General features: G+C 51.6%; 1 protein-coding gene across 1 annotated transcript in view; it reads left to right on the forward strand.

Moving 5' to 3' along the window:
• KSR1 (kinase suppressor of ras 1) overlaps positions 1 to 26,038 on the forward strand; it is a 146,195-nt gene that overhangs the window by 83,708 nt on the left and 36,449 nt on the right. Inside the window, 2 exon segments of the mRNA XM_036836177.1 lie at positions 175 to 315; positions 23,810 to 23,957. Coding sequence (XP_036692072.1) covers positions 175 to 315; positions 23,810 to 23,957 — 289 coding nt within the window.

Consider the following 26,038-nt stretch of genomic DNA (forward strand, 5'->3'; position numbering starts at 1 on the left):
GTTCTCTAGGGTTTCCTGCTTCACCCTGTTTGAATGGCAGCAGAGGGGGCACCTGGCAGGACCCTGTCCTTATCACACGGCTCGTGTTTGCCAGAGCTCCCCATATCATGCTTGGGGCTGCCACGTACACGTGCCCCGAATGAACCCACTTTTCTTTTCCTGGACTTCCCGCAGGCAAAGCTGGTCCGGTACATCTGCAAGCAGTGGCAGTGCAAGCTGAGCGTGGCTCCCAGCGAGAGGACCCCGGAGCTCAACAGCTACCCTCGCTTCAGCGACTGGCTGTGCACCTTTAACGTGAGGCCGGAGGTGGTACAGGTACGTGGGCCAGGCTGTGGGGATTGGGGTCTGGGGGTGGGGTATGGGGGGGGTAGTCAAGCAAAGGGACCACGCACAAACCCGAGGACCAGCTCCACTGTGGCTAGTGCTCTATACTCAGGAAAGGGATGTGGGGAGATGGCAGCAACAGGAGGGACTCAGGGTACATGTGGCTCTAGTATGTGTCCTGGGTGCCATCGCTTAACGAGCCAGACAGCCTGACCACACCACTCATAGGTTCGCCGTGAGGACGGCAGCCGACATTTCTGGAAACGTCGGCTGTGCAACAGACACTGTGTTAAACACTCTGTGCAGAGAATCTCACTTCATTCTCACAAAACCCTGTGAAGGAGTTACTATCATTATTGCCATTTTACACTTGAGAAGATTAAAGCACAGAAGGGTCAAATAACTTGTTTAAAATCGTACAGCTAGTAAATGATAGCTTTGGAATTTGGAAGCAAGGGTCTGAGTTTAGTTTTCTCCTGTAACTGCAGTAATATATTATTTTCCTTCCTTTGTTCTCTCTTGCCATCCATCCAACCTACCCACCCACCTACCCACTAACTAATCAACCAGCTTGCATGGAAAGGGTCAGGGGTCCAGGACAGCTCTCACGGGACATCAATAAATCAATGCTTGGCAGGTGTGATTCACCCAGCCAGGTCTTTTAAATCCTTTATTTCTCTTCTAAAATTAAAAAGATGGACTCTTGCTATTGTTTTAAAAGTAATATGAATTCATTTTATACTTTATTCATTTACACTTTGGAAAACAGAAAAGGGAGGGGAAAAATCACATACATATTCCCACTACTCAGAGAAAAATCTGTGATCATTAAGATTTTTGATTTTTTCCTTCTAGTCTTTTTTTTTTACCCTAATAGTTAAGTCTTTAAAAAATCTCTAGTGGGTTAGACCTGTGCTGTCTAGTAAGGTAGCTAATATTGTGACTTGGAATGTGGCAAGTCCACACTGAGATGTGTTATGATTTCAAAGATATAAATTCAAAGATGTGCTGAATGAAGACTTGATACAGAAAAAAGAAAAGGAAATATTAACAACTTTAAAATTTTAATCTGTTGAGATGACACTATTTTGGATATATTAAGCTAAATAAAATGTGATTAAAATTAATTTCATAGATATTTACTTTTTTAAATGTGGCTGCTCAAAAATTTAAATTTAAGTATGTGGCTTGCATTATATTTCTCTAGGGCAACACTGGTTTAAACCATCCTGAATAAACAATTTTATATTTTGCTCTTATCATTTGACCTGCTAACCAGCCTGTTTTTCCCGTATTTTCACACTTAGTAACCCCCAGCCTTTTTTTAAGTGGACGCATAATGTTGAAGTGTATGTGCTGTAGTTTACCAGGCAGAGATTAATTCCAGTTGTTGACTATTATATATAACAGGTGGTTAATATTATTTGGGAAGCTATTTGTGTATTTAAGAATTTTCCCTAGGAGAGATTCCAGGACAGGAGGTGACATGAGCATAACAGGTTTTGGGAAGGGGGTGGAAGAAGATGGGAATGAATGGGGGGGACCCACAGGGGCGCTCTCAGCACCTTACATGCTCCCGGCCCTGGCCCCGGCCCCGGTGGCCCTCATATTTGTGGCATATGCCGGCTTTTAAGAAACTGGCAGAAAAGAATTGGTCCATGTGAAGGTTGAGGGAAACTGTTTTGTGAGCTGGAGGTACCTTGGGCATTATTAACAGTTCCGCGTACGTGTAACACATAATATGTATAATGTATATGTATAATAACACATAATATGTAATATGAACTTCACCTCTCTACATCTCTCCATCTGTCTCCCCACCCACCCATCCCCACCTGCCTAACAGTTTTCTGCCATACAGGAAGGAGATCCAAACATATAATGGTTAATCCATGGTGACAGATTTAAAATCATGGGCTTGGAGACTAGGAAGAACTGAATGGTCCCTCCAGCTCCCCAGGCCAACCCCTAAAATTTCTCTAGGGGCTCCCCACCCCTCCCTAAAATCTCAGGATGAAGCCGTTTCCCCTCACACTCATGTCTGTAGCTTAAGCTGGAGATACTGGAGCCCCACGAGGGCAGTGACTTGCCCAGCATCTCATCAGTGTTATCCCTACTTGGCTGTGAGGACCACCAGGTTCAGAGTGGCCGAGGGGCTCTATGAGGGTCCCAGAGCTAGTAACAGGGACACACTTGAGGTTCAGACCTGGGCCTGCTGGACTCTGAACTGTGCCTTCTAACTTCCTTTCTTGGGCCTGAGACATCTCTGGCAGATGGCTTTGCTCCTCAAGGGGTTTCCCTCAGATCTCCAGAGATGCGAAGTGTGCAGGAGACCCAGCCCCACCCATGTCAGTCTTTGAGACAGGAGCCAGCTGTGCCCAGGGCAGAAGCCAGTACCACGAAGGCTGGCTACAGAGGCTTTTTTGGCCTCTGGGGAGCACTCTGGTGGCAGCCGGTACAGGGGTCTTGCAGCCGGGCCCAGAGGTAAAGCAGATCCTGAGTCAGGTGATGTTTGAATCACAAAGTCATGCGTGATAGTCAGAGCTGGGTGGTAAATGAGGGGCGAGCTCCTTTGTGCTCATTGGTCAGGCAGGCAGGAGAGCCCAAGAGCCAGGTGTATTTGGGAGCCAGGATGCTACCTGGCGTGGAGCACTGGGGCAGAGTCTGAGCAGAGAGCTGTGTGGGGATGGCGGGCTCAGGGTGAGACAGCACGAGCGTCTCCAGTTGCTCAGTGACTCTTGCCCCAAGACATACTGCAGACCCGACCACCTCCCTCCATGTCTCCCTTCCCCCGCCACCATGGTCCAGGCCCCCATCCTCTCTTGCCCAGACTCCTGCAGCAACCCTGGAACTGTCTCCCTGCTTTATCATTCACCTGCTTCATTGCATTTTCCACACAGCAGCCAGAGTGCCCGCGAAGAAACGTAAATTGGATCACGTCACTTTCCAGTGCTTCCCACTTCTTTCCGAATAGACACCAGATGCCTCACACACTTTGACCTCTGCCCGCCTCTCTCTGGCCTCATCTCGCTCCCGCTCCCCTTCGCTCCCTCTGGTTTGACCTTTGCACCCACTCTCCTGCTCCCTGGAGTGCTCTTTCCTAGGCTCAGCCCGTGGACATCATTCTAGTGTGTCAGGTCTATTGTCACTTCCTCCAAGCAGTCTTCCCTGATGATGTGGCCTAAAGGTCACGCCTATCTTTCATTTTCTACCAATGCACTTTGGCTGATGTTCTCAAGGACACCAATCACTTTCTGGAGTTTCTGTAACTTATTTGTTGCTCGTGGTCTGTCTCCTCTCCCGCTGGAGTACAAGCTCCGTGAGACAGGGACCTGCCTGCTCTGGTTGTTGGTCACAGAATCCCCTTTGAGTATGGGGCCTGATGTGATGACTGTTTGAGAAGAAGGGAGGAAGGGTGGATCTCATCATGACATGGTGGATGTACCCTGAGTCAAGGGTTTGGTCCTGAGTGGGTGGTGACACGGGTTATTCCAGGGCCTGGCTTTTCAAGCCTGTAAGATAGGCCACCGTTGGGACTATAGCCCCATATAGTCATGCCCAGCTGCCCATGAGTCAGCCTCTGGAAAGACCCCTGGGAGAGTTGGTGCTCCCAGGGGAGGGGGCCTTCTCCAGGAAGGCTGGAGCCCCAGGGAGCCCTTCTGACATACGGACCACCTTTCATTTATTAAGGGGTTGTGCTTCCAAAGGCCTGACCAGTCTCTTGCTGGGAGGCCTCTGTAGTGTGATTATGGGTCTGCACCATGACTAAGGGGCTCCTGGGACCCCGCAGGGTCTCCTGCTCAGTTTGCCTCAAAACTGACATATAGAGAGCACACCTGGCGTGTAGTACAAGTGCTGTGTATGCACTGAGTCCTCGCTCTCTGCCACGTCTCTCTCCTGCCTCTTAGAAATGCCTGGGTTCTTGGCCTGGCTCTGGGAACCTGGCCAAACCCTTAACCTCCCTAAGCCTCAGTTTCCTTCTCTGTAAAATGGGGGAGTAACCCATGTGCCATGTGTTCGCTGAGGCAGTTGTGAGGGTCAAGCACTTCGAGGCACTGTGGTGTTTGCTGGAGTGGAAGAGGGAAAATTAAGGCAGTTTCTTCACCTCATCCTCAGCTGCCATTATTTCTGAGTGAGAGTCAGACCCAACAGAGACTGTTGGAGGCTTGTACACCAGGCAGCTGTAAATAGCCATTAGGGGAGTGGATGGAAACAGGGGCTGGCTGGGGGGCAGCTTTCTGAATCAAGAGGCAGTGGGAGTTGGCCGAGGACTTAAGACAGAAGGCAGCACATGGGACCAACTGGAGCCGGGCCCAGTGTCCACCTCCCACCTCCTGCTGCTCCCAAGGGCCACACATGGGCATCCTTACCACCATTGGCATCCTCACCGCCATTGTCACCATCACCGGTGGGCTGGAGGAAATGAGGCCAGAGGGGCTGGGGAGCAGGAGAAGGGCAGGCCAGGCTGCCTGGGTTTTAAGGACCACAAGGAAACACTGGCCAGGTGTCACTCCATCTTCCTCCAGACTCCCCAGACCCTTCTTCTCAAGATTAGTCTTTTTCTTCCCCCCAGATCTCATGTCAGTTCTTGGGCTATGGGCCAGAGTGTCCTGAAGGTTGGAAAGATGGCTGTTTCCTTTAGAAATCCCAGCCCCTTCTGACCGGGGAGGAGCTGCCTTCACTCGCTGTGCTCCTTAGAGTTTCTCCTTGCCATGGCGGAGGGGGGGGGGTGGGGGCGGCGGGGGCAGAGTTAGAGTAGCTCCGGACCTGGCCTCAAGGCCAGCCCTGGGGCGTTGGCCTGTCTTGTTCTGTTTCTTAACCCGGGCAGTTGTATGGACTCTGGCACCCACCCCACCCTGCCAGGCCTTGATGCATCCTGTGTGCTTTCAGCCGGAATTGGTTCTAGAATAGGTGCAAATTTCAGAAACCAAAGTTCCAAACAGCACGAAAGCCCCATGCCTTTCCAAAGTTGACCTCAGAGACAGAATCCTTTGACTTCCGAATGTCATTGAAATCATTGTTTATTTTCTTAAATAAATGTTTTCTTTTGGAATAGTTTTAGATTTACGGAAAAGTTGCAGAGAGAGAGCAGAGTTCCCGTATGTACCCCTTACCCAGCTTCCCCCATCATTAACATCATACGTTACCAGGGTACATTCGTGGAAACTCAGAACATGGCATTGGTACATGACGATTAATTAAACTCCAGACTCTATTTGGATTTCACCAGTTTTTCCATTACTGTCCTCTTCCTGTTCTAGGTTCCAATCCAGGGTACCACATTGTTTTTATTCACATCCAAATTTCCTTTTTTTTTTTTTAGATGCTGAAATGGGATCATAGAATATATATCATCCTGTGGGTTTTTAGTCTGAATCTCATCTCTGTGTTAGTCCATGCAAACCCACCTCATTCTTCTTTAGCAATAGAGTAGGAAGAGGTTGGATTTCTCTGTGGTATCTTAGGAATGGCTGTGTTGGAGGGGTGCCCACCTGTGCACATAGAGGCCCACACAGAAGGCATCAGCTTATGCCCAGAAGAAGCCAGGTGCCCAGCAGCATGGCACCTGGCATATGGGAAGCCCTGGCAGATATTTGCTGGTGAAAAGTGACTGAGGAATGAGCGAAAGTCACAGTGGGATGGAGGCTGGGGGTGCCAGACTTGAAAACGGGGTCTCTACCTGTCCTTTTTCTGTCTGGCTTTTTGGGGAAGGGATCAAAATCCATGAAGTCTGGCAATTTCCTTGTGCTGAGCTATGGGAGTGCATTGGTGCAGTCAATACCCCCAAGATGATTTGCCCCAGGGCTGCTCCCCGAGGCCTGTGAGGATGGTCTTTGTGTGATGGACTGTCTCTTCAGCCTCTTTGAGTTCTCTGCTGATCTTGAGGCTTCATGGCTTCGTGACCGGGGCTCTAATTTTTTCCCCCAGGAAAATACCTGCATCATACGTGTGTGTAGCCATGTATCCATGTATAACCTCCTCCTTCCTTTTCAAAATCGCTTTCCCAGGATCTGGGCCTCTAGGGTTATCTAAATAGTATTTCAGCTTCATCCTTAGATTGTGGTCACCAGTTTGTGGCCATACCGTTTCCAGGAAAGAATGCCCTCCTGCTGGATGAAGAGAGGGGACGGACGTGGAAGTGGCCGCAGGGCGGTGTGGCACTTCTGGGTTTCTGGTGTGGACGAAGGGACTCTGCACTCTTCCTCCTCTTCCCACCGGGGACACATCTCAGCCCTCGGCGTCTCCAGAGCCTGCTGCAGGCGCTCCGACCTGTGTGACACTGACTCCTCTTCTCCCTCCTCTGTGGATGCTGGAGACGGGCACCTCGGGAGATGCCTTCCTCTATTCACCCAACCATCAGTCCTTTGTCTAGAGTGACACTGTCCAATAGAACTTTCTGTGATGCTAGAAACATTCTCTTCTGCCCTTTGCAGTGTTGTAGCCACCAGCCACATGTGGCCCGGCGGGGGACACTTGAAATATGTGTAGTGCGACGGAGAAAGTGAAATTAAAATTTGTTTCTATCATACGGAATTTTAATTTAAATAGCCATTTGGCAGTTGCTGCGATTGGGCAGCACAGGTCTGGAGCCCGTGCTGGTGGGGCCATGTGCTGAGAGCCGGGATGCTAAACACGCTCTCCCCAGTGCCAGGAGCTCTCAGGCTGGCGGGAGATGCACGATCAACAGCTGGCACCGAGTGCCCGGACGGAAGCCAGCCTGGGGTCTGTGGAAGCAAGCGGGCAAACTCACCGTGGGTGCTAGCAGGGGGCTAGCCTGGTGGGAAGGGGAAGGACACACTAGACAGAGGGAGGGTACAGTAACTGCAAAGACCCCGGGGTCTGGGTCTCAAAAGCTGGTGCCATCCTCACGGGAAGCGTTTGCAAAGGGCTGGTCCGGGAGGAGATCGGTGAGGAAACAGGGTTGGTTCGTGGATCTCTCCATGAGTGGAGCGTAGGGGTTGGGGTTTTATCTGGGAGATCATGGAAGAGTGTGTGCATGAGAGAGGAAGACAGAGAACATTAGGATTGTTTGAAGGAAAGTAGAACTCCTCCTAGTGAGAAGGCTGGATTCATCGGGGCTGGGGGTGGGTGGGTGGAAGGTGAGACAGTGCCCCTGGCTGGTGAGGAGTGGGGAGCAGGTCTGGAGGGTTGGGGGGCCTTCGGGACGAGGGAGTGAGCAGGAGACTGAGTTTAGAGGCAGGGCCCCTTCCCGGGGCATCTAGAGTCACACTCTGTGACTATTTCCATCCCCTTCCCCATCTATAGGTTAAAAACTAAAAATCACAGCTTCACGTTCCGGCTGCAGCTGGGGAAATGATTTCAGAGCCTGCTGGCATGGAGCCGTGTTTTTTTCTTCAGCAATTTCCCTGTTGGTAGTTGTTAAAGGAAGCGGCAAGCGCTGGCTGGGATCAGTGCTAGGAGGGAGCCTGGGTGATGCGGAGGCTGGATTCCACAGGCCGCAGGGTCCCTGAATAAGGTCTCGCTGGTGGCGTGTTTTGAACTGAAGATGCAGGCGGGTCCGGTAAGGGGTTTTTGTGGTGGCCCCGACTAGGCAGGTTTCTCTTTCCCCTTTCCTCTGTCCGTGCATTCCCATGTGTAAAAGTCAGGCCTTCTCTTGGGGATGGGGAAGAAAGCTGCCTGACCTCTGCCACCATCTTGGTTTCCCATTGGCTGGGAGTGGCTCTGGCTCTGTGGGCCCCAGGATGTAGGCCTTGTGGAGCGGGAGGCTGTGTAAGATTAGACCAGAAGAATGAACAGGTATTTGGCTCCCGGGTTCAGCTTTAATAGACATGAATCCTGCCACCCTCGCGCCTAGCGTCTCCTCACATCCCTCTTCCCGTCCCCACCCTCTCCCTTTGGGAGCCAGAGGCCCCGCCATCCTGACAGCCTGGCTCTTTGGCATCTGGAAGCCTCCTCGGAATGCAGCACACACCCTCACCCAGCCACATGCAGGGATCCAGGCCAACAATCGGCCCCACCGGCCTGGGGCTGCCGCCAAACTGAGGAACTGAGATCTTGGGCGCTGATCTCTGTACCAGCCCAGTGCGGCTGGGAGGTGGAGGCCTGGGTGGTGGACTGCCATGAGGGCATCACCCAACCAGTCGGGAGAAGACCTAAAGTCGGGATATGGGAGGAAGAGGGCAAACTACAAGGCAGCATTTTATAGATACCATCCTCTTTAATCCTTATACCTTGGGTGGGGGGTGGGGGCCGTGGGAGAAACACTATGATCCCCACTTTATAGCTGAGCAAACCGAGGCTCAGAGATGTTGAGTGACATGTTAGCGTCACACAGCGAGCCGATAGGCAGGTCAGGATTCAAACTCACGTTCTTGTGACTCCAAATCCAGGTTTCCTTCCCCTGACAGATTTTGTCATCTGACATCTTACCCAGAATAGCTCAGCCTGGGGCTATTGTACGTAGTTGTGTAATTGAATTGATCTTTATTTCTTCCAATCTTCCTCCCTCTCCCCTCCCCCTCCTGCTCCCCCACCCTCTCCCTCTCTCTCAATCTTTTTCTTTCTTTTCTTTTCTCCTGCCTTTCTCCCCTCCCCCATTTTTCCTTTCTCTTCCTCCCTCCCTCTATCCTTCCTCCTTTCCTCAATCCCTTCCTTCTTTCTTTCCTTTCCATCCATTTATTCTACATCCAATGATCACTTACCTTGTGCCAGGTACCCGGATTAATTACCACAGGGGATTCATTGATGAGCAGAGTGCAGTCTGCCCCAGAGGGCTTACAGGGTGGTGGGATGTACATGTCTCCAAATAACCACGGGGCAAAGCAGACTGACGGGTCCCGAGGGAGGAAAGGATGAAATGTGGGGGGGTGGACACAGAGCTGAGGGCGTGCTCACGTTTTCTCCTATTTGTCCAATTATGCGTTCGCCCAGTGAACGTGCACTTACCTCCTGTTCTGTGCCAGGTGCTGCTCTAGGCATTGCCTGTGAGCTCCTGTCCTTACAGGACTTGCAGACATCACTCCCTCCCATTGATGAAGTGATTTATTTTTCTGATCGTGAACCAAAGTGCCCTCTTTTAAGCTTTGAGCGAGGAGGTGCGCCTGATTCCTAGAAATCAGAAAAATCATGAGATGACGGCTCTGCTTAGCCCGCACTGGTTGGCATTTTTGAATGGTGAGCCCATCTCCTCAATCCTTTCGATTTCTGGGCTGCCAAGCCCAGCGAAAACTGACGAGACCGAAAGTCCCATGTGGGCAGGGACCTGGCTGTCTTGTTCACTGCTCTATCGCCAGTGCCTGGCGTGTAATAGGTGTTCTTGTTGAATGACTGAATCTAAATAAGATTATCCAAAGAGTTTTGGTCTCTTAGGTCTCAGGAACTCTCTCATCTGAGCTAATGAAGGTTGAATTGCAAGGGTCTCTGGGGAGGATTTTGGGGGCTGCCGATGGCCTGCTGTAGCCTGGGGTTCCTGAGCTGCCTCTGGTTTCCACTGGCAACGGGCTGGACTTGAGCATGACTGTGTGCCTGTAGCCTCCTCTGGGGCCACTAGCTCCTGGGTTGTCAGCTGTCCACCTTCTCCAGGGACTGCCTCAAACGCAAAATTGCTCTAGAACAGATCTGCCCAGCTAGATATTGGGAAATTCTTGTGTCAACACCACACTGTTTTAATTATCTTAAAGCAAAAAGTCTCTTCTCTCATTACTCTTCTTTTTTTAAAAAAAATCAGCATATAAATTTCAGTGGTCCTTGCTTCCAGCTATATGCCTTTGGGCAGGCAGCAAGATTAGAAAGAAAGATCGCTTAAGAGCGTGACCTCTGGAATTAGACAGCCCAGACCCTGCTGTTGGGAGGCGGACATAAGCTTAACTCTGCCACTTGCCAGTGGTGTGACCTTGGATAAGTCCCTTACCTCTCTGAGCCTGTTAACTCATCTGTCAGCTGCTCTAGCTAGAAACTGAGGAGTCATTTCTGATTCCTTCTGCTTCCTCCACCTCGACATTCAGTTGACTAGCAAATCCCACCAGCTCTATTTCCAAATATATATCCCCAATCCATCTATGTTTCTTTTTCACCACTGCCACCTCCCTAGTCCTAGCTACTGCATGGACTTGTGCAGTAGCACCTACATCACTCTTTGTATCACTCTTGCCCTTCCCTCCATTTCATTGTTCATGAGCCAAGAGTGATTCTTCTTAAAACCGCAGTCCAACCACCTCACTTTCCTGAGTACAGTCCTTCACTGTTGTCTTGTTGCACTCAGCATACAATCCAGACTCCTCACCATTACCTTCAAGGCTCTGGAGCATTCGGTATCTGCCTCCTTCTGTGTCGCCTCCTGCCCCTCCTCACTCTTCCCCTCATGTTAGGACAGGTCAGGTTGTTTCCTGTCATAGCCCAGGGCCTTTGTGTGTTCTGTTTCCTCTGCCTGGAAATTTCTATACTCTCATGGCTAGCACCTTCTCGTCCTCTGACAGGAGCCTAAAAGTCAGCTTTTCAGAGAAGCCATCCTGTCTAAAATTAGATGCCGCCCCCCAGCCATACCCACCACTTTGTCTCAGTATGCTGTTTCCTTTTAGCACTTATTCACAAATCTCAATTACGTATTTTAGTTACTTTTGAATTTGTTTTTTATTGTTTCCTAATAGGATATAAGCTCCCTAAGGAAAGAGACTATATTTTTTGTTCACTGCTGTATCCCCTGTGCTGAGTAAGGTGCCTGGCCCACCCTTGCTATTCAGTAGCTGTCTATTGATTGGATGGATGGATGGATGGATGGGTGGATAAATAGGTAGAGGATGGCATGGTACCAGGGCACTTAGTAAGCACTTACTAAGTAAAAGCTATTATGTTCTCCTACTTCTAGTTAGAACTCTTCTGTAGCAAGTTCCAATATAAACCGGCTTAAAGAAAACAGGCTTTTATCAGCTTAGGTAATAAAAGTCCAGGGAAGTCTGGATGCAGGGGCTCAGATGATGCTATTAAAGCTCACTTCTCGGACAGGCCCACTCCACATGGCAGTTATGAAGGGCACAAGCAGCTAAGCTTCACTTTCTTTCAGCATAGTAGTGGTGTTTCCTATTGAGAGCTTCTTACCCTAGAACTGTAGCTGAAAAATCCCAGAGAAGGCTCTGATTGGCTTGGCTTTGGTCATGTGCTCATATCAGAACCAATCACAGAGCTAACAAGACAGAGAACTCCAGTTGGCCCAAACTAGGTCATAGGTTCAGCCCTTTGGCAGAAAGGTGGCGAGCCTGAAGGGTCAGGGCTACCTACACTTGGGAATTGGGTCTTGGAGGAAAGAGAGCCCCGCTGACAGAAGAAGGACGCACAGACACACACTCTTACTCCCTTAGATAACAATAACTGTTGCTACTGTAGCTCCCCATCCCCCACCCTCACCAGGGGCTCTCCATGGGGATGGGTCACCTTGCTTTCCCCTGGGGGGGGACCTTGCGGTGACCATTGTGCCCGCCTTTCCCAACAGTGAGCAGAACTCCTCTGTCTGTGTAGGAGGCAAAGGGCCTCAGGCTCAGAGGTGGTTCGTCAAAGGCCCAGACCCTGGCAGGGGTTCTGCAGAGATCATGTTTCTAGGATATAATAGGTGAGTCTATTCTTCAGTTTTTGTTTTTAATAACACTTCTCATTTTCTTCACTATGATAGTAATAAATATTTATTTTAGAAAGTATAGAAAAGCAAAGAAAATAGGTCATCTGTAATCCTGCACAGAGGTAATGATTGCTTCTTGGCTTTTCAGGGTGTTTTTTTTTTTTTTTCTTAATATCCAGTAATTTATATGTATGTTCCTTTTCAAAATGTGAAAAGTGTAGAAATTAAAGAAAACAATACTACTGTTTATTGATGGTTTACCTCATAATCTTACTACTAAGAGGAAATGATGGAAACATTGTGGTGCATTTCCTTCCAGTTGGCCTTTGTTAGTTGATTTTTCTTTTCTTTTTCTTCTTTTTTAAATGTCATTTATTCGTGAATTTATGCTCTGATTCTTTAGTGAGTGTTCCCAAATGTGCCTGGGACTGAGCTGTGAGCTTTACATGGAGCATCTCGTTCAGTCCTCCCGATAACCTTCTGGGGAGATGTCTTACTCCATTCCATTCTGGCTGCTGTAACAGAAATACCATAGAATGGGCTAAGTAGCTTAAAAACAACAGATATTTATTTCTCACCGTTCTGGCAACTGAGAAAGAAGCCCAAGATCAAGGTGCCAGCAGTTTCAGTGTCTGGTGAAGATCCACTTCCTGGTTCATAGATGACCGTCTTTCTGCTGTCTCTTCACATGGCAGAAGGGACCGGGCAGCTCTCTGGTGTCTCTTTTATAATCAGGGCACTAATCCCATCCTAAGGGCTCCACACTCATGACATCCCAAAGGCCCCACTAATATCATCACATTAGGATTAGGTTTCAACGTACTAATTTTGGGGAGAACACAAGTGTTTAGTCTGCAGCAGGAGGCAATGCTTTTATCCCCAGTATAGGATAGAGATAGAGAAACTGACAGTGTCACTTACCCGAGGTCACCTAGATGGTAAGTGGGGGAGCCAGGATTCATACCCAGGAAGTCTGGCTCCAAAGTTGGGGTCACAACACACACACTTTAAATTCGCGTGGACGGGACCATGTTGTATGTTCCCTCTGTGATGCCTGAGCATCTTTTTAAAAATTTCATCGAAAGTAACATTTTCTAAAGCTAATTACAAGTGTTCATTGTAGGAAAATTTGAAAATATAGAAAAGCTCAAAAAAGAAAATAAACCCCCCCACACAACCCCACCAGCCACTGCTAGCCAGCGATATAACTTTGTACATTTCTTTTTTCCAACTACACATAGTCAAGTTCACTGTTTCTGGTATACAGTTCTATGAGTTTTTGTTTTTTAAGTATATATTTTTTAATTAATTTATTTTATTTTTGGCTGCGTTGGGTCTTTGTTGCTGTGCGCGGGCTTTCTCTAGTCGCAGAGAGCGGGGGCTGCTCTTCGTTGCGGTGCGCAGGCTTCTCATTGCAGTGGCTTCTCTTGTTGTGGAGCACGGGCTCTAGGCACGCGGGCTCAGTGGTTGTGGCTCGCGGGCTTCGTGGCTCGCGGGCTTCAGTAGTTGTGGCTCGCGGGCTAAGTAGTTGTGGCGCACGGACTTAGTTGCTCCGCGGCATGTGGGATCTTCCCGGACCAGGGCCCGAACCCGTGTCCCCTGCATTGGCAGGCAGAGTCCCAACCACTGTGCAGCCAGTGAAGTCCCTTCTATGTGTTTTGATAGCTGGTAGTTTGTACTGCTCTTCCTTTGGGTGTCTAAACCACCCAGCCCCAAATCTGTGAGAGCAGCAGGGGCGTTGGAAGCAGTTGGAGTTCATGCGGGGGTGGGGTTTCCCCAGATGATTCACCAGGAGGAGGGAGATGATCGCGCTCCTCGTTGACTCAGGTCAGACGCTTTGGAGGGGGGCAGTGAGGCAGGGAACACCTCTCTGTCTGCAGCCTGGTATCCCAGATACCCTGGGTGCCTGGCCCCCTGCCCCACACCCGGCCCCCTGCAGCGAGGCCCGCTGGAGCCTCCGTGTCTTACACCCAGCACCTGCTCCGGGAGGTATGTGCTGACTCCCCAGCTCCCCGGCACAGACTATTTTTGGCTGCAGTGACTGTTCACTACAGTCATGAAAACAGAAACTCCTCTCCCTACCTCCTTCCCTGGGACACTGCACCAGGGACTGGGACAGCTAGGGACCCTGGGCTCGGGCCCCTCGTCATGCATTGCCTGTGGAGCTGGGTGATGGCCAAGGCTACAAGGAGCACAGGGACCCCACCACCCATGGTGCTGCGCGAAGCACAAAGCCTGGACCAGCGCGGGCTGGAGGGTTGCGAGGTAGGCACTGGGGGCTGGGATCAGGTGGCCTTTGCATGAGAGCCTGGAAGGAGTGTGTTTGGCTGGGCTCCGGGTCCTTGCTTTGCTGTCTATAGAACACATCTGGAGAAATCAGCATATTGGGGTAGCACATGCCTTCCACTTCATTATTTCATTCCCTTTCTTTTTTGCAGTTAGGTGGCTGGTGGGGACCCGTCGGAATCTTACTGAAATAGATCTTCCCCTTCTAGTGAATGGTTTTGGGCCCGTTTGTGCTTTTGGTCTGAACAGGGCACACACTTGTTTTGAGCCTACTTCTTCTGCCAGGAGCTTAAGAAACCAGCGTTGTATGGGCAGGCCCAGCCCTGTCTCAGTGCTTCTGGTCAACCAGATAAGGGGGGCCAAGCCCTATAGAGGCTATGAGTGCTAGCTTTGGAGGTACATGGACCAGGGTCCAATCTAGCCTCCATCGCTCACTTGCTGTGTCTTAGGTGAGTAACCTAATCTCTCTGAACCTCAATTCCCTTAGCAACTAAGCAGTTGTGCCCAGGCCACTTCACAAATGGCCGTAGTACCAGGAGTTGTTAATTTATGATTAGATTGGTTGTGAAAAGAGGAAGCATGTCAAGAAGCTGAGTGAGAATCAATGTGCCACAGCCCTGGGTGGGTCTTAGCGCTCAGCTCAGAACCTGGGTGTTTGGGTGTAGCTGGTGATGTGCGATTTGCTTCTTCTTTACAAAAATAAGAAAGATGTGTCACTGAAGTGGGCATGGGTCGGGGTGGGCAAGAACATGGAGCCGAGGTTTTCTGCCCACCCACCATCTTTTGAGTCACCAAGACATTAGGGACTTGCCAGGCTCCAGGTGAGGCCATGAGCCCAGGACCCCACTGCTTCCAGATTCCAGAGGGCTCTGGACCCATGAGGTGAGCACATGGCATGGTGTCCCTTAGGCCAGCACCTTTGGAAAAGATCCTCAGGGAAGTCTTCCCTTTGGCTCACCTCTTAGAGCAGCTCAGAAAACCTGTAAAGGAATGACATCTTTACATCTGGGTAAGGAATGCCCACCGTGGAAAATGGTGAGCTCTCCCAGGGATCGGTACATCCTGGTGTTGGTCCCCGGTGTTGGTCAATGTCACCAGGGCCTTGGTCCTGGTGCTTTTGTTCTGGGTGACCCAGGCAGGTCCCCTCCCCTCTCTGGGCCTCGGTTTCCTCCTTTGTAAAATGAGTGTTGGACTAGAATGTGTCTAAGGGTCCTTTGAATTCTGCCATTGACCTTGGCAGAGAAAGGGTTTTTCTCCTTCTTTCTTCACCAGCCTCATGAATACCCATTGGCCCCTTCATACCCTCAGCTCCTGGTGGCTCTGGCGATGGCCTCCTTGGCTTGAGTCCTGGCTCTGTTGCTGCTCTGGGGCAGGAGTTGTTTACAGGGTTTCTGGAAAACTACAGAGAGGGGCTGCCTCCCTCCAGGGTCTCCCGAGAGATCCCAGTCTCCCGCTTGGCCATTGTGGGACAGCTCTGAAACAATGGGCCCCTGTCCTCAGCCAAGTAGCCTGCCTCTCAGGTGTCCAGCTCTGGGCTCATGTCCCGCAGCCTGGCTCATCCCCCCTCCCCGCCCTGGACAGACAGACTGATAAACAGCCCCAAAGGACAGACAGTGTGCTGAACACTGGGACGTGCCCCTCTGGTGGAGGGGTCTGTGATTTGTCTCCTGGCCCTGCAGGAGGGCCCACCAGACCACCGCTGGGGCCAGGCATGTGCCAGGGCCCTAAGCGAAGTCGCTGTGCCCTGAGGCCCGTTTGCCAGTCTGGGTGCTCTGCCGTGGGGCCGGGCAGGGCGCCCTGACTGGCTGCACTCAGAGCTCTCATGCTGCGGACGCGGAGGAGACAGAGTAGACTTTCTGGGAATCCTCACTTGACTGGTATGTTTGTCCAGGGGAGAACTGGGAGCGGGAGACAGCAACAAAGCCGGCCGCAGACATGGTCACACCTGAGAGCCCCTGTTTATTTCTGTCGGTGCCTTTACCCCCAGGAGAGCTGGGGAGGTGCCCTGCTCCCTGCAGCCTCTGCAGAGGATCACTGGGCATCCCAGTTCGCCAGGGCTGTCGTCCTGGGCAGTTCCTCACAGCGCTCCCGCTTCCCCGTCTCAAAAGTGTCCCCGTTGGGATGGCCCATTGCACGCTCACCACCGCCCTCCGGAGGCCCTCCTCTTCACCCAGCTGCCGGCCCACTGCCACCCTGCTCGTCCGTCTGCTGTATCAACAAGGGACGCCACGAGGGCCTGCAGGTGTGGGGAAGCTGCTGCCCTGGAGCGGGGCTGAGGTGGTGACAGGCCCCTGACCCCTCCAGCTTCCCCCGCTCCGGCCCCTCCGCACTGCCCTGCTTGTACGGGGAGGGACTCCCCACCTGCCTGTTCCCTAGAAGCCAAGTGTCACCCAAGGGCTAGTGTAGCTCTTTGGCTGCCATCAAACCCTCCCCCTTCCTACCCGGACCCCAGTCTTACGTTTGAATGTTCTCTTGTTTGTTTGTTTTAGAGTATTCCATTTTTGGTTTGAGTTTTACTGTGGAGTCTAGTGGAGAGTCTAGTGGGTTCTTTCCCACAGTGAGCAAGCATCCTGGGGGTAGAGAACCCCCTGCTACAGAAGCCCACCCATCTCCTCTGTCCATTTTGGGAGTAGCATGTATTGGGGGAAGCACACAGCCCCACACCTAGGGGTGGTGTGTGTGTGTCTGGTGTGTGTATGTTTCTCTAATCCTGGTCATCTGGCCATTTTCAAACAGCATCCAGGAGGAGCAGTTTTGGAAATGTGTGTTGATGACACAGAGAAAGGTGACAAAATGTAGGCTGCCTAGACAGCAGATGTGGGCCTGCCTTGCCTTTCCACTGTGTTCCCCTTCTGCTGATTGTGTGCTGGGGTTGGATGGGGAGAAGACACGTCAGCACGGGGGGAGGCAGGAAGGAAGGAGCAGTGAGACCCAGGGCCACCAGGGGATGGAGCCCAACATAGTTAACGTGTGTTTGTTGAGTGGCTGAATGACCCACGAGGTCAGGGGTTGCTAAATTACAGCCTGTGGGCCAAATCCAGCCCACCACTGGTTTTTACACAGCCTTTCGAACTAAAAAATGGTTTTCACATTTTCAACTGGTAGGAAAAACAAAACAAAGCAAAACAAGGCTGTTTTGTGACATGTGAAAATTACATGAAATTCAAGGTTCTGCATGCATACTTACGGTTTTATTGGCACATAGCCACAACCATTTGTTTCCATATTGTCTATGGCTGTTTTGGTGCCCTGATGGCAGAACTGAGTAGTTGTGACAGAGACCATATGGCCTGCAAAGCTGAAAATACTCACTCTCTGGCCTGTTCAGAAAAAGTGTGCCAATTCCTGCACTAGGTACCTCGGGATTTATGGGAGGAAGAATGGGACCTGGGAGGCGGCCACAAGACAGGCTTTCCCGGAGGGTGGGCCCAGCCCCCTGGGGTGACAGTGGCGGCTGTGGTGAGAGCAGATGCCTCCAGAAGCTGGAGACCTGGTCCCAGGCAGAGTTGGAGAGCACCCGCCTCCTCCAGAGGGCAGGAGGGGGCTGAGGGGGCCTGGCAGGCCCGCTGAGGGGATTGAAAAGGAATGTAGAGAGAAGACCCACTGGGAGGCCTCCTGCAGCTGCTTTTTACCCCGCAGCTGGAGTGCATCCCAGCTGGGCATAGGAATAGGGCACAGCGTGGAGTCTGGAAAGCCAGATATGACCTATGATGCCAGGTAGACTCTGTCCTGGGAAAAAGATCTCACTTTATAGAGCAAAGAAGTGGGCACCAGTGCAGGCAGAGCCAGCTGGCTGTGAAGAGGCAGAGGTGGCCGTGCCTCAGCCTCATCAATCAGGCTGTGTGGCCTTGAGCAAGTTACCCACCCTCTCTGAGCCTTACCATCCATCTCAGGCTGTTATGAGGACTGCATGTGCTGACCTCTATAGTTCATCTGACAGAGTACCTGGCACCCAGGAGATGAGTAATAAATGCTTATCACTCACCCTTTCTTGATCCCCTTCTCGTGCATCCCTCCACCTCCGCACCACTTTCTGAGGCTTTTAAGCCCAGACATACTAATGCGTAGGCCAGAGACAGCCACTTCCTGAAGGGTCCACCAGGCTCCCCACTCTGTGAGTCCCTACCCTGCCTGGGAGGGAGGGAAGCACCAGTGTACAGGAGAGCATATCTCCTGGGACATCTATGAGCTTGAGCTAGGCTAGGGTTGGGTTGAAGGAGTGTGGGCCTCATGAGAGGACAGGTCTGCCTTCTCACACCCTTTCTGCCCTGGGCTACTTTAGCCAGACTTAAGGCCCTGCAGCCTTTTTGCCCGCATGGTCCTCACCCCCAGAAATTTTGATTTGATTAGTCAGAGGCGGGGCCTGGGCATCAGGATCATTTTTTAAAGCCTCCCAGGTAATTCCAGGGTGCCACCAGGGTCAAGAGCCACTGATCTGATCTAGCCAAACCCACTCATTTTATAAATGATGAAATTGAAGCCCAGAGAAGGGGCAGGAACTGGCCCAAGGTCAAGAGGGTTTCAAGGACCAAATCTGATCCTTCTTTTGCTGTACTGGTCAGCTAGCTGGGAGGTGGTAGAGAGAAGCCCTCCCGGAAGGGGCTGACTTCTCCCAGGAGGGGCTTTTTCTCATTTTCTAGGGCTGGGATAGTGACTAGGTCCAGAACTGATCCACCGACAAAGCCAGTATCCCCAAGCTGTCCGCTGATCTCCATGGAAACCCCAGGAGGCGCCTGACCCAGGCGCCTACTGCCATAGCCCCTCCTGTGCCTCCCAGAATATCCAACTATTATTATCCAAGTCTCAGCCCTCCCTCTCCCTCAGCGCCAGCGGTGGTGCTCCACTGGTCCTGCCCTCTAATTAGTATCAGAAAGAATAACATAATGTCACCTGCCGGAGACATAAGTCGTGGCTCGAGGGAACGGGCAGAGGCGGGGAGCCAGTGTGCCCTGTCCTGTGGCCCCGCTGCCCGCCCCCACGCTCACATGCTGACCCGAGGCTGGGTGGACCCAGAGGATCTCCCGTAGCAGGCTGGGCAGCCATGTCTTCCCTTCCTGGTTTCCAGTTCACATTTTCTTCTTTAGACAGAGAAGGCAGGAAGGAACCTCCGTCAGGTTCTCCTTTGCCAACTGGAGGCATGGGGGCTCCCGGCCTGGGCTGCCATAGGAACCCCTAGCTATTCTGCCTCTTCTGTCCTAGCCCTCCCACTGAGCCCTGGCCGCAGAGGGGTGTACAGGGTCCCACGTCACCATCCACACGGTTCTGGGGGTCCACCTCTGGCCTCTCTGGTGGGACCAGTTCCCAGGCAAGCATCTGTGGGGAAGGATCCTGGCCCTTGAATTAAGCCCCAGCCAGGGAAGCTGACGGACACCTCTGCTCATGCACCAGAAATCCAGGTTCGGCCGATGGACCTTGCGTGCTGGCCGCACTGATTGAGACAGTTACTGCCGTGACTGATCCGTGCTGTGCTCTAGGACTAGACAGAATGCTAGACGGAGACACCAAGTGTGGGCTTGCGTCTCTGTCTTCCTTCAGCCCAGGCCTTCACCCGAGTTCCGTCCTGAGCTGCCACAGCTTCTTGCGGCACGCGGTCCACACACAGGCTATGAAGCCCGTGGCATTTCCACGGCCTGCCTGACCGGCCACGGCTAGGGGGAACGGCCTTCAGTGTCAGCCAGCACAGGTTGCTAAGTATAGACTCCAGGCAGCCCCGTGGCTGCTGGTAAGTCCTGGGACACCATTTGATACCCAGCCTGGCCTGTGACACCAGTTGCCGTCAGCAGCTGGGGTGGGTGGGGAAGGGCGCAGCGTGTCTGGCCCAGGCCATCCCCACCTTCTGCTGCAGAGAACAGAAGCAGCAGTCTCGTGATCACAGATTGGGAGTCATCTCCATGCTCCACTGGTCCTGCCCTCTAATTAGTATCAGAAAGAATAACATAACGTCACCTGCCGGAGACATAAGTCGTGGCTCGAGGGAACGGGCAGAGGCGGGGAGCCAGTGTGCCCTGTCCTGTGGCCCCGCTGCCCGCCCCCACGCTCACATGCTGACCCGAGGCTGGGTGGGCCCAGAGCATCTCCCGTAGCAGGCTGGGCAGCCATGTCTTCCCTTCCTGGTTTCCAGTTCACATTTTCTTCTTTAGACAGAAGCTGGGGTGGGGTGGGCAATAATTCTCCCTGAAGCAGTGTGGACGCTCAGCCTTGGTCCCGTCTCCAGAATTCCAGGGTCTGGACGCCTGGCTTTGAGACAACTTGACATCTTCGTGCGACTCCAGGCAGGTGGAGGCCCTCCCACAGCCTTGGGGCCTCTCAGACCTGAGAGCATTTCAAGGCGGCTTCGCCTGCTGGGTTGTCGACAGGCCCGTGAGTTCACCGTCAGCAGGCGGTGAGGCTCATTCCCTCATTTGCTTTCTTTTTTAAAAAAATACTTATTTATTTGGCTGCGTCGGATCTTCCTTGCGGCATGTGGGATCTTTATTGCAGTGCTCGTTGGGGGGTGCGTGGGCTTCTCTCTAGTTGTGGCATGCAGGTTTTCTCTTCTCTAGTTGTGGCCTGTGGGCTCCAGGGCGCATGGGCTCTGTAGTTTGTGGCACCTGGGCTCTCTCGTTGAGGCGCTCGGGCTCAGTCGTTGTGGCGCAGGGGCTTAGTTGCCCCAAGGCATGTGGGATCTTAGTTCCCCGACCAGGGTTCGAACCCGCGTACCCTGCATTGGAAGGTGGATTCTTTACCTCTGGACCACCAGGGAAGTCCCCCTAACTTGCTTTAGGTTTAGAGATTATCCAGAACAATTGTACGTGGATTACTCTGGTCTGAAATAACTTCCTAAGTCCGACTTGGCTGTGCCTGTGACTGGGAGGGGGAGAATCGCATCCACGTGTGAGGTCTGGTGGAGTTCACAGGAGGGAGGGGAAAGCAGTCCCTGCTGCCTTATTCCCATGGGGTGGACTGATGCCTGAAGTCTCAGGGGAGTGAGAGAAACTTGCCAGCTCATTCGAAGCTGTAAGGAAATGCCTTTTTTCCCTTTTTTTTTTTTAAAGGGAATGGATTTGAACATATTCTTTCTCTTTGCTTGCTAGAGACAAAGGACTTCCATTTTACAGTATATGTATATATATATATATTTTCCAGAAAGCAGGTAGAAATTAATTCCTTTAATTTACTATGAAAAAATCATTTTCCCCAAGATAGCTGCTGCATCCCAAGGCTTTGCCCAAGTTCACGAGTGACAGTGGGGAACCGTTGAAAGAGCTTTGGGACCCAGCACACCGGGGTTTCAGTTGTGGCCTCGCCACTTATGAGGTTGCACTGCGTGAGGTCACTGAGCCTCAATAAAATGGGCTTAACAGCATCTCCTTGCTGAATTGTTTTGAGTGGAGACAGTATACAAAGCCCTGAACGTATTGTAAAGCACTAGCAAATAGTTTGTAATAATAAATGTAGTTGTTATGCTTGAGAAACTGAAACTTGGTGTGGGCAGAAAGGAAAGGAATATAAAAGAAAAAAAATCTGAATTTGCATTGTAGTTAGATTGGGGATTGGGTTCCTAGGCTTGTCTTTGTGGACATCAATCCACCTCCACCCCCAAATCAAGCAGATACTGGAATCTCCACTTTCCGGAGAACTGCTGAGTCATCACAGCCTTGGGGAAAGGCACAAGTGTGGGTGAGAACTGAGGGCACCCCAGGGAAACGTGGAGGGTTGTTTTGTGAAGGTCAACATCACTTCCATTTGCTCTCCCCTGACAATATTGCCAAATAGCTTTTCATAGTGAAATGAGGGCAAAAGATGTCAAAATTGCATTTCAGTGAAGAGTGTTATTGAAGACAATAGAGGAAGACACATTGATTGAACAAAAGCTTCTGCCCTGGGACCATTATCTAATCAGCCTGCTCTCTGTGCTGTTCTTATCAACGGTTTCCAGTTCTCATTTTATCGTCTGGAAGGATTTCTGACAACCAGGGGTTTGTCCAAACCAATGATGAGCTTCTTGGTGCTTTGGGGTATCTGTTTATTTCTAATTTTTGGTGTGAGTCATTCTAAACAGCCATGAGATTCTTTCCCACAACCCTGGAGATTGAAGAATATACATACAAGACACAAAGGTGGGGAGAGGGGACACGGCCAGACACCAGGGGCCACATGCCAGGCCTCAGATGTGGCCCCACCCCCCAGGCATCACAAAGCCCCCAAACCATTGCCCTAATGACTCATAGCCAGGATCTTCATCAGGTTCAGTTTTGACACTTGAGTTTAAGATTTATAGCACCATGGACTGACTGACCATAACATTGCTCTCGTAAAATTAGGCACAGCTTGCTAATAAAATCAATGAAAATCAGCTTAGATCAAAAACTGCAAGCTTATATGAATCATTTGATGTGGGATGTTTGGCCTTCCCTGTTATAGAAAATCTGGACACTCCAGAAAGGGGACAACACCCGCCCCCCCCACCCCACCCCCACAAGCTCACCACTGGCCCCGTAGCTCTTTGAGCTTTCCTTCTGCTGGGCCATATCTTATTGCATTGCAATAACTTATTTTCATGTCAGTCACTCCACAAGCCACCTGAGGCCAGGGACGTGTCCAATTGTTCTGAGCTCCAGGCTCCGTATCACATGTGGCTCAAAGTAATCAGAGCCGGAGGGGTTTCCCCACTCCTTGATGCGTGGAAAGAACATACGCTTTGGAGTTAGGCCTTGACTCAGATATTCGCTCTCTGTATTCATTTTCTTTGCTGTGTAACAAATTACCATGAACTTAGCTGCTTAAACCATCCGTCATGTGTTAGCTCACAGTCCTGCAGGAGGAAGACTGGATGGAGAGGTCCCCACGGGCTCGGCCAGCTTCCCTGCTTAGCATCCTGCCGGGCCAAAGTCGGCGTGTCAGCCAGGCTGGCCTCTTACCTGGAAGCTTTGGGAAGAAGTCACATCCAAGTGCGTTCAGGTCTTTGACAGAATCCACTTCCTTGTGGCCTCAGGCCTGAGGTTCCCTTCTTGCTGGTCAGCCAGGGGCCACTCTGTCTCCTCGAGGCCACCTCGTTCCTTCTGTGTGGCCCCTCCATCCTCAGAGTCTGCACCAGTCCTTTCCATGCTTCGGGCATCTCACTTAATATCCGCTACCTTGAAACCTTGGAAGGGTCCGACTGAGAATCAGATAAAGCCGGGTAGTAAGGACCTACACAGTGCTTGGCGAGGGTTAATTCTTTGTAATCCTTCTCTCCGTAAGCCAGTTTTATTTGAAACCTATTTTGTCTGATTCAGAGACAGCAAAATTGTAAAGGGCTATCTTTATCTGAAGTACTTGTCATTCTAAAAAGTCGTGATGATTCATCATTCTCCTGTGCAGAAGAATAAATAAAAAGAGACGAGAAGGGAACGCGCTCTCATCGGAACTTTTCTGGTATTTTTCTTCCTTTCCCCCCAACCCCAAGTTTTGGCATCTCTGCTTCAGCTGCTGTCTCAGAGCGCTGGGGGCGGGGGCCAGGGTTGACTGCTGGTGTCCTCAGACAAGTGGTGGCTCCGGGTCAGAGGCCAGCCCGCCAGCAGCTGGCCCCTGTCACTCAGCGGGAGGCTGGCCCCAGCTGGGAGGAGGATGACCGCTCACCGGCTCTCCGCCTGTCCTGTGCTTCCTCAGGAGATCCTCTGCGAGCTCACGCTGGATGCCCTGCTGGACATGAACGAGGCTAAGGTGAAGGAGATGCTGCGGCGCTGCGGGGCCAGTGCCGAGGAGTGTGGCCGCCTGCAGTACGCCCTCACCTGCCTGCGGAAGGTGACAGGCCTGGGTAGGTAGGACCAGCCCCATCGTCTCCCTCTCCCTCTCCCTTGGCCTGGACACTGGACTTCTCTCCCAGGCTTGGCCTGGTTCCCTGGGTGCCAGGGCTTTTGCTGGGATGGATGACGGGGTGGGGCCAGTGTGATCAGGGTCTCTGGGCCAGCTTGGAATGGCCAGGGTCCACGCTCAGAAAGCGTGTGATGGACCTGACCCGAGGCAGAGGGCTCTCCCTGAGACAGAAGGCTCCCAGATCCCAACTGGGCTGGCCAGTATGAAGCTTTAGCCATTGTCAGGAACCCCGGGCTGGTCTGCTGGGCAGGGCTGCGTGATTTGCTCCCTGTGGAGCACCTCTGTCGGGCTCTGTGACTCTAATGCAGTTTCCTGCAGTCCAGCCCCCTCCCTCGCCTCTCCCTGCCCTCTCCCTCCCCTCCCCCTCCTCTCTCCATCCCCGCCGGCCAGCCGGCTGGGCTGTGTGCTCAGAAGGCACACGCTGGTGTGGGCTCAGCCTGAACCAAGCCTGAGGAGAGAAACTGTACCTCGTTTCAGCTGTGAGTGTGGACATGGCTGCCTCAGGCGAAGTGTATAATCCTGGCATTATGAATAATGTTCCTTGGGAATTATTTGCAGGCTTTCTAAATCTTGCCCTGGAAACAGCTTCAAATGCCCTTACTTAACGCTCCCAATACTACCCAGATAAGCCTTTAAAATGAGCCTAATGAATGGAATTTGCTCCATTTTTTAATGCGCTGAGCCACTTGTCTTATCTCTGGCTGCCTGAAGCTTAAGGAAGGCGCTGAGGTTTATATTCTACTTGATTTTTTTTTTCCCAGAGAGGACTGTGCTTAATTTCTTCCCTGGCCCCATTGTACCAAGTCTTCCTCTGAACACAGAGCCCAGAGCTTCACTCAGTTCGGAAAACCTCAACACATCTGGCCTCTGGCAAGTGCCATGGAATAAACAGGACGGGGACATGGTTAGCAGTCTCGTCCCCACATTTTACAGAGAAGGAGACTGAGCCCAGAGAGGGTAAGGGGCTTCACCAAGGACACACAGCAGTGGGTGGCAGAACTGTGATTTGAGCCTCAGCCTTTGCCACCTGTGCACATTTCACTGTCTTTTTTCTTTATGTCAAGAGAAAAGATGTTTCTGATGGATTAATTTAGCCATTGCTGTCAGTCACCTTCAAACAACAGTCAGAAAAAAAAAAGAAAAAAAGTACTTGCCACCCAAGCTGGGAATCTGGGGGATCTTGTCAGCCCTCCCGCTCTATGCCTGCCTTGTAAACAGTTGTAGAGGAGCCAGCCATTGGGTGGTGGTGACCCCTGTGTGTTAAGGCTGCTGTCTGTCCGTCCTGGGTGCCAAGATAGGAAGATCACTGATTTACGAAGCACTTCTTATGTGCCAGGCACTTGACACACATGTGGCAACATCCTTTTAAGAGGTGGTGGTGAGCTCCTTTTGTAGCTAAAGCATCTGAGCACTGGAGGCCCCGGATGAGCTATCTGGGGTCCCGCACCTGACACGTGGCAGAGCTGGGCTTTGCACCCAGTTTTCTTCCTCAGAGGGTGCTTTTTCCAGTATGTCCCCGAGGAGGTCCTGGGCAGAGAGTCTATTCCAGGTGCTTCTTTCTCATTCCATCTTGGCTTGTGATACCCCTACATCCCCAGGAGGGGCCTGCCGCACCCCAGTCCAGGACACAGGCAGGCAGATGGGTCTGCCCAGCAGTGGCTGCACTTCGAGTGTACCTGCTGGGGGCTGGGTGGGTACCTGTGATCACCCTGTCTCTCAGGTCATGCGGTCAGAGTCTTCATGGCACCCGGCAGGGCCAGGTGAGAGCAGTCTGGCTGCAGTAAAGATAGACTGTGGAATTCGACTGCCTGGGCCTAGCACTCTGCTCAGCCGCTTAGAACCCACGGGACCCTGGCCAGTTACTTAACCTCGCTGTGCCTCATTTTCCTTATGAGTAAAATGGACATAACAACAACACTTCCTCTCATAGAATTGTTCTGAGGATTAAATGAGTTAAGGATAAGTACTTAGTCTAGAGCCTGGTGCATATTAGATGCTCTTTTCAGTATTAGGCCTGTGGGG

Source organism: Balaenoptera musculus, chromosome 20 (genome assembly GCF_009873245.2).
Source record: "Balaenoptera musculus isolate JJ_BM4_2016_0621 chromosome 20, mBalMus1.pri.v3, whole genome shotgun sequence".
Taxonomy (NCBI): domain Eukaryota; kingdom Metazoa; phylum Chordata; class Mammalia; order Artiodactyla; family Balaenopteridae; genus Balaenoptera; species Balaenoptera musculus.